The 9224-nt window shown below is 38.0% G+C and overlaps 1 protein-coding gene across 1 annotated transcript; it reads right to left on the bottom strand.

Annotated features, from left to right (window-relative positions):
• Window positions 1-2770: 2770 nt before the first annotated feature.
• LOC122442106 (keratin-associated protein 4-1-like) lies at window positions 2771-3587 on the bottom strand. The gene has a single exon (XM_043469442.1). It carries the CDS (start codon window positions 3538-3540, stop codon window positions 3088-3090), a length of 453 nt encoding a protein of 150 aa, XP_043325377.1. The 5' UTR covers window positions 3541-3587; the 3' UTR covers window positions 2771-3087.
• Window positions 3588-9224: the final 5637 nt, after the last annotated feature.

The following is a 9224-nucleotide window of genomic DNA, read 5'->3' as shown; positions in this document are numbered from 1 at the left end:
GTGGGCACATGAAAACATATTCAATATCACTAATGCAATCAAAACCACATTGAGATTCACCTGATACCTGTCAGAATGGCTATCATTAAAAAGACACAAAATAATAATTCTTGGCAAAGATATACAGAAAAGGTAACTGTTGTGCACTGTTGGTACACTGTAAATTGGTAACATTTACATTAAGGAAAACAGTATGGAGTTTCCTCAAAAAATTAAAAATAGGACTACCATACAATTTAGGAATTCCACTCCTGGTATTTGCCCCCAAGAAAAGGAAAACACTAACTCAAAGAGATACATACACTTAAGTGTTCATTGCAACATTATTTCCAGTAGTCATAATATGGGAAATAATTTATGTGTCCATTGACATGTAAATGGATGAAGAATGTATAAGTGGAATATTACTCAACTATAAAAAATGAGGAAATCTTACCACATGCAGTAGCATGAATGGACATAGAGAGTATCATCTAAGTGAAATAAGCCAGACAGAGAAAGACAAATACTGTATGTTTTCACATATATGTGGAATCTGAAAAACAAAGCAAACAAATGTAACAAAATAGAAACAGACTCATAGATACAGAAAACAAACGAGTGATTGCCAGAAAGAAAGGAGGTTTGGGGAGAGCAAAATAGGTGAAGGAAATTAAGAGGTACAAACTATGAGTTATAAAATAAATGTCACTGAGATGCAATATATAGCACTGATAATATAGTCAATAATGTTGTAACTTTGCATAATGTATAGTTATAGAAATATCAAAACTCTATGCTGTACATTGAAACTAATATAATATTGTAAGTCAACTATGCTTCAATTTTTCAAAAAGGCAAACTTGTCAAATTTGATTAGCTAGAACTTTAAAAATATATATCTTTTACCTCCTTTCCAGTACATTTAAAGCATAATTGAGAATCATAGCTAAAGAAAGCTTCTAAGTGATAAGTCAAGGCTTAGATAGAGAATGATATGATTCATTCCTAATTAGTGCTGAGTAGGTCCACATTGAGTTAAATATATCTTCTGTAATTATATTTACTTTAATTTGCCTTACAAACAATCATTTTATGGAAGAAGCCAAATTTTATAGAAATGCAGGTCAGGAAAAATAAGCTACACATGTCCAAAGTGGGATGTGCCCAAATTAACTAGATTTTATTGCGTGAATATCAAAGGAAGAGACTTAAAGAACGTCGGAGACATTCAGGACATTGTCCTAATCCTTTCTTAATGATTCAGGTACTACGTCAGTCAAGTGATGGATTATTGCACTGACCTATAACACTCCCAGGAATGTATAATACCCTTAGCAAGGAATTACTTTCCTGAGAGTGAAAGTGAGTCACTGACCCCACAGTTTTCAGTGTTCAGAATGTACACAGGGTCATGTAAGGATTAGGTTGAGGTCTAAAAAAGCCCCAAGTGACTCATACTTGGAATTACAACATCAGGCCCATGTTTGCAAGATCTTGGGTATAAATGTACCCCTTGAAAGGTCTCTTTTGGATTTGATAGAATTATAAACCTGGAGTCCCATATTGCTGTAGATTGTCACTCATCTATTCAACAAACAGTGGTTGAGAGCCCCCTATTTTGTTCTAGGCATTATGCATGAACCACCATCCTATTTCTTCTTTAAGACTTAGTTGTCATTATCTCCTCCAATAAACCCTTCAAGATACTCTCCACCCAAATCACTGTTCCCTAGTCCTCTTCTAATATTCAAGGAGTATGCTCCTCATGTGTTTCACATTGCTTTATTATCACTTTTCCAGAACTTGCTATGAAGATACTAATAGGTCTTTATTATAATCCCCATGCTTTGTTCACAGCATGGCCAAGAGCTGGCTCTATATACATGTCTGTTGAATAACTCATAGAATCCTTGCCTTTGAGAAACTCAGTGTGTGTAGTGAAAGAGATAAACAAACAAATAGTTACAGCACAAAGAATAATTCTATATAGAAAATCAAGTGCTATGGACCTCCATATGGTAGGAGAAGTAACTAACTGTCTAAAACTGATGCACAAAAGTGATGTTAGACATGGACCTTGAATAACAAGAAGGAGACAGTTTGAGAGTGAACTTGAGCCAGAAATGCTGACATGTACAAAGGCAGAGACAGGTTTAAGGAGTGGTAAGTGATTTTGGAGAGCTAGAGTTTTAACAGAGATTCTCTAACATTGGTGTACTTAATAATTACCTTAGAAATTTGATAATAATGCTGAGAGATTGAGAAGATCCCCTGGAGAAGGAAATGACAACACCCTCCAGAATTCTTGCCTGGAGAATCCCATGGACAGAGGAGCCTGGTGGGTTGCAACCCATGGGGTCTCACATAGTCAGATACACCTGAAGCAGCTTAGCATGTACACATACAGACAGAAATTCCCCCTTCTCATGAATATTACCCAACAAATTCTACCTACCTGGGTGGGTCCTCTTAACTCCAGTATTGGATTGTGAGCTCCTGATAGGAAGCAACCATGCTTCACACATGTTGGAAAGATCTCCAGAGCCCAGCAGTGCAAGAGCATGCCCAGGAATGGATCATTTTACTGACTGGGTACGAAAATTATTGCTTGTTAGGTAGGATGGCTTATCTTGTTTTGAAAAATACATAAAGTCCTTTCTATTATATAATACAGGCATTAGGCGATATTTGAAAAACGAGTTTTCTTTCCTGGCCATAGAAACCCACACTTTTATTCATCTTGAGAAAAAGAATGCTGGAAAATAAATAGAAAACCAACTCTCAGAAATAACTAAAGAAGAATACACTGATTTATTATATCAAGATACTGTTATTTAGAAATAGTTAACATGATAAAGAAGGTCAAGGCAAGTATAATAGTCAGATATTTGGAGGTTTAGTTCAAGTGCGTCATGCACATGAGGTTAGATGCAGGGAAGAGATCTGTGGGGAACAAGAATGGTCCTGAATGCAGAATGGGGGCCCTTTTGCTTGTGGCTTAGTGGCACCACAGGGTACTAAAGCTGGTGGTCTTTTAAAACAAGGAAAATTTAAAATGAATGACATGTCCACACTAATGTGATAGTGACTGGTTCATGGTTGATTTCAGCAAAAGGATCCACCACAGCTGGGGCGACAGCAAGTTGTGCGGCAGCAGGTGGTCTGGCAGCAGACGGGGCGGCAGCAGCTGGACACGCCGCAGCTGGGGCGGCAGGTGGTCTGGCAGCAGACGGGGCGGCAGCAGCTGGACACGCGGCAGGTGCGGCGGCAGGTGGTCTGGCAGCAGACGGGGCGGCAGCAGCTGGACACGCCGCAGCTGGGGCGGCAGGTGGTCTGGCAACAGACGGGGCGGCAGCAGCTGGACACGCCACAGCTGGGGCGGCAGGTGGGCTGGCAGCAGACGGGGCGGCAGCAGCTGGACACGCCGCAGCTGGGGCGGCAGTAGGTGGTCCTGCTGCAGCTGGGCTGGCAGCAGCTGGGCTGGCAGCAGGTCTCCTGGCAGAGACTTTGGCCACAGCTCTGGTCAGAGCAGATGGAGCCACAACAGGAGCTGACCATGGTGTCAGAGGGTGGAGGTTCTAGGTGGGTTAGAGAGCGAGATTCTTGAGTTTGGAAGTCTCATTGCAACATGTCCCCTTTTATACCTACCTGAGTGACTGCTGTCACTATGTTAAGGGCTATTTCCTTGTTATTGTTTACCTTAATAGATAGGCAATTATCAAGTTAGTTATTTGTTGAGTAGAATGCATTTTTCCTTTCTCTGTGTTGTGGTTCATCCAATCTAGTCTTTCCTCTTGACTCACATTTCATTTTCTTTCTTATATGTATCATCTGATTTCAAAGACTCCTCAGCTTCTTCATCTAATTTGTTGTCATATAATACATCATTTAAATGTCAACACTCTGCATCATCCTTAAAGCTGTGTCTCATACCAGCCCTCAAATGGGGCTTGTTCTCTAAAAACAGTTTGAGAAAAATAAACTGTGAACATACTGGAGTACTTGGAGGCATTTTTCTTTAAAAAGTGGAGAGGCTATTCTAAGACAGAAAACTTACTAACAATAAAGGAAAAGATTAAAAAATTTTAGAGCAGAAAAATCTTAATGTCTTATTAGTCATTTTAAAGCTTTAAACAAAACCAAAAGACTACAAAAGAGCAAGCTGAAGTAAATAACAAATGGGTTAACCAATATGACCCAAAAGACCTAATTTTCTTAATGCATGCATAGTAAGAAAAAAAAGGCTAACAAGCAAATAGAAAGTTGAGGGAAGGATATTAACAGTCATTTCACTGAAAAAGAAATATGAATGCCTTTTAAGGTTTTAAAAGATTTTCAGTCTCATTTATAATTTTGAAATTTTTTTTTAAATTTTTTTTTAATTTTTTTATTTTTATTTTTATTTTTTTATTTTTTGTTATACATTGATATGAATCAGCCATAGATTTACACGTATTCCCCATCCCGATCCCCCCTCCCACTGCCCTCTCCACCCGATTCCTCTGGGTCTTCCTGGTGCACCAGGCCGGAGCACTTGTCTCATGCATCCCACCTGGGCTGGTGATCTGTTTCACCATAGATAGTATACATGCTGTTCTTTTGAAATATCCCACCCCCAAATTTTTGATTGAACAATTTATCCATTTGTAAACCAAATATTGAACACTTATTATGTCCCAGGTCCTGCTCTAGGCTCTGGGAATAACAACAGTGAATAGTTTGAAATGACAAATATAAAGCATCTAATTTTTTAAACTCTAATAAGTTGGAGAGCTTAAAAGGAAACAGATATTTTCATATCTTAGGTGTCTAAGCTGGAGTAAATTCTTTATAAAGTAATTCAGCAGTAACTATAAGATTTGATTGAGCAATTTCACTTATAGAAACATATTCAACAGATACACATAAGCAGGAGCTCCAGGATATAAACTCAAAATGGTCTTTGCAGCATTGTTGGTAAGAATGAAAGTCTGAAATTGAACTGTATTGTGACCATGGAGCAGAATGTCTCTGATGTAGAAAATACACACCAGGGTCCATGTTACAGAGCATCATTTTGTCACAAAGAACACTTATTGAGCTATTCTTGCAACTTTTCTATAATTTTTACATTATTTTAATAAGGAAAATGAAGTACACTTTTACAGCAAAACAGACCATCCCTTTTCCATATAGACACACCTTGTTTTTTAGACAAAATTTCAGCAAGGAGGGAAGAAGGTAAAAAAGAAAGCAAAGCTATATGATCATGTTTGGTTGTGTTGTTTTTCAGTTATTTAAGTCTAATTTCATTGCATTTGGGTAAGAGAGAGAAGTTTGTATTATTCTGCCAAAAGAGTTTTGTTTGTAGTCTATATGTTTGTGAACATACTGGAGATATATAGATAAATATATATATATGAAAATTATGAAAATTTGCCAGGCATGCATGCTCAGTCATGTCTAACTCCTTTGATCCCATGGACTATAGCCTGGCAGGCTTCTCTGTCCGTGTCATTTCTCAGACAAGAATACTGCAAGAATATTTCCTTCTCCAAGGGATCTTTCAGACCCAGGGATTGAACCTACATCTCCTGTGGCTCCTGTTTCGGCAGGCAGATACTTTGCCACTGAGTCACCTGAGAAAGAGCATATAAATATCAATTATATCTAAATTGGTAATGATTCTACTCACATTCTCTATTTCCTTGTTTATTTTTCTCCTTCAAATGACCATTCTAAAATAAGGTGTTAAAGTCTCTGCTATAATTGTGGTTTTATAAATTTTCACTAGGTATAATAGTTTTTTTGCACTTAGTTTCAACATAGCTTGAAAGCATTTATGATAGCAAGAAAGTTACAATTTATATAGACATAAATTCGTATATCAGTAAGAAGTCACAAAGTGAAGACAAGAACAGGTGTTAGAGATTTTGATCTAATTGGGCCACAGTTCTACAGTCATTTGTTTGTTTGGAGATGGTTGGTGTTCTGTCTGAAGGCAGGAAGACAGCTAGGAAATATCCCTCCTACTTAGAATGATTATAATGTGTTTTGAGGGAGTAGTTTTAAAGTAATAATCACATTATAAGAATATAAACACTCTGCTTTCTTCTGATTCACTCCTTCACTTTGTCTTATGTGGTTGTAAACTGTACACTATTCCTTAAACTTTCATACATGACACATTTTATTTCTAAGAATCCATCTTTATACATTACCTGTCTCCAACAGAATGATTTCTCTTTCTCTCCAATATCACCAATACACTCTGCCTGACATGTGTCTTCCTATTGAATCCAAGATTTCATTGTGAGTTACATTGGGATGGGAATTGGGTCACATTTGACTTAGTGCTTCCCCAAAGGACCTTGCAGGGTGGTCCATAATTCAACTGTAGTAAGAAGGAAGCTCTTGTTTTCTCTCAATAAACTTGCAGGCAAGGAGGACAATCTACTTTTGGGGGGAAAGTCATTGTTTAGCATTTTCTCTGATACAGGATTTGATTGATATGTAAAATCAGTTTTCTTTGTTCACATGACAGAAATACAAGTTTATCTCCAGTTCATAATCAACACTAAATAAAATAAAAGGCCAAAAATATTTCTGATACCAAGTGTTTATGGATATGTAGTTGTTCCATCACACAGAACTCACTGCAAAGGCCAGGTCATGCACAGCAGTCATGAGATAAGGAGCCTGTCCCCATGAACTAGAGTAGACATTTGATCGTCTGCCTGAATGTCAAGGTAACAGGCACAGAACCTGGAGAGTCTCCGTGGTACTCAGTTTAAACCGCTTCTTTTAAAACAGTTTCTTGGTGGCATGATCGATGGGATGGACAAACACAGTGACAGATCAGAGCCAGTCCAGATGCTGTGGACAAAAGAAATGGAAAAAAAAAAAAAAGATGAATACACTGGAATACTGGTGGTTAACTCAGGGCTGGGGTGAGGAATGAAGTTCAACAACAAGAAAATCTGTAATGCTGGGAGACACCAGGTAGTCTGGCAGCAGACTGGGCAGCAGCAACTGGACACTCCACAGCTGGGGACACAGCAACTGGAACTGTAGCCACAGGGGGTAGCAACAACTAGAGACTCAGCAGCTGGATGCAGGACAGCTGGGGTGACAGCAGGCAGTCTGGCAGCAGCTGGGCTGGCAGCAGTTCTCCTGGCAGACCTTGGCCACAGCCCTGGTCAGAGTAGATGGTCAGAGTAGATGGAGCCACAACAGGAGCTGACCATGGTGTTAGAGGGTGCAGGTTCTGGGTTTCCAGGAGAGTGAGGTTCTTAAATGGAAGTCTTCTCCCAAATCCTTTTGTATACCCTGATGAGGAGATGTCATCATCATGTCCAAGATTATTTTCTAGCTGCTGTTTATCATGTTTAAAGGGAGATTATCAGACATTCTGATGCGGCATCTGGTTAGCTTTGGTATTTAAAGAGTATGCTTACATACCTTTATTTAATCATTTATCCCTAAAAAGGAGCATTTGCCTTTCTTTTCTTATTTCATCTTCATCTCATCTACTCCCTCTTATACTTTCCAAAATGTGTTATTTGATACTCTGAACATTATCATTCTTTAGTCTTAAAGACATTTAACTTCTTGTACCCAAAACAGACACACAACCACAATTCTTGCTATTTGGACAATACTTAAATCCAAACATGAATAAACTAATAAACGAAAACTATAGCAAAGTGGCTGGTGGCAAAATCAGCATATAACACACTCATAACTTATGAAGAAGCTAAGCAATATAACTGGATTTAAGGCACATGACTTCAGGTTGTTCAAAATAGAGGTGGTCACTTTTCCAAACCAACATCCCAACATCCCAATTACTCAGCCCTATTACAAATTACTTATAGTTCAAGTTTCAAGCTAGTAAACTTGGAGTTCTCCTTTATTCAAGTGAATCCATGTTGATTCCCACCCTCTAAGAGCCATTCTCAGGACAGAGGCACAGAAGGGAAAGATGATATTCAACCCATTCCACTTCTGCTACGATTCCATTCTGACTCAATGAACAGCAGCAGATTATTAGACCAGATGAACTGGTAATGCTATTACCCATTTACTGGATCTACTAACAGGGGGTTTATACAACTTCACCACCAAGGTCAGGAAGCCCAGCAGCAGAGGCATCAGAAATCCATATCTGCAGTTAAGTCAGAGCAAATGAAGTATCAGGGGCCACAGTGTTAATCAGTGAAATAAATATGCTGTTTCTTTCAAAAGGTTACAAATATGGAAATTGCTAAGTATCCAAAATATTATGCTTTGCTCCAATGAGTCATTGGTGTCCCTTTTGTTCCTGCATGTTAATAATTTATTGACATTTGTATATTTTTATTGGCTTATAACATTGAGTTTTGCTTGTACCATATTCTATTTAGATTTCTGTATACACTACCAAATGATCATCATCAAAGGTATGGTTTCTTTCGCCATATATTTGCCCATCTTTACCCACTTTGCTGTCCTCCATAGCCTTTCTTTTAAGCAGCAATTGAAAGAAAAATATTTTAGTTGTCAAATTAACTGCTTTGAGACTCTTCCTTTTGCCATGAAATAAAGGGAATAAGGAAATAATAAAGATAGCATCCCCAGAGCAAGTTTGTTATCAGGTCTGTCAGCAGATTTGAAGTTGAGCATGGAAAGATAATGTTTAATATAGTGAGTTCAGTCCCTTGTTTTTTGGAAATGAGATACCAAGTGGAAAAGCTTCCTACTCATAGATTTATCTATCATTGAATTTTGTGTGGCATAGATGAAAGACTTGTTAAAAAGTAACTTTAATTCAGAATGTGTTAAAATATGAGCTGAATCCATCACTTTTGTTTCACCTATCTTGAGGGGTGAATCCCAAAATAAGTAGCTCCAAGAGGAAAATGTAGGTGGGGACAATGGCTCTGAAATCTTCTACAAATTATCTTGAACTGATAGGTGACAAAAGGATGAATTCTGTCTTGAGAAATGATGATTCATACTTAAATAAGGGTATGGATGTTGATAGTGTCTCCCGTTTCTGGAAATAAGTTCCTATGGTTTAATATTAACTAGGAAAATAATCCTGTTTTCAGAAGATTCATAATACTCAGGGAACACTTCCTCCTTAGGCAATTTCCCATGGATCATGAAAAATGTTATAAATAATAACAAGGAAAATTCTGTTCATTGGTCCTAAATTTGGGAACCAGAGTATAAAAGGTCTAGTAGAGAAGAGGTATTCAGATTCTGAGAAATTTGTCTCT

This window comes from Cervus canadensis, chromosome 1 (genome assembly GCF_019320065.1).
Source record: "Cervus canadensis isolate Bull #8, Minnesota chromosome 1, ASM1932006v1, whole genome shotgun sequence".
NCBI classification, from domain to species: domain Eukaryota; kingdom Metazoa; phylum Chordata; class Mammalia; order Artiodactyla; family Cervidae; genus Cervus; species Cervus canadensis.
The sequence above is the reverse complement of the archived record's forward strand: the minus strand, read 5'-3'. Positions and strand labels throughout refer to the sequence as shown.

Bases quoted from the DNA above. Each gene is read 5' to 3' on its own strand.
- LOC122442106 (XM_043469442.1), bottom strand. From the start codon at position 3,540: ATGGTCAGCTCCTGTTGTGGCTCCATCTGCTCTGACCAGAGCTGTGGC.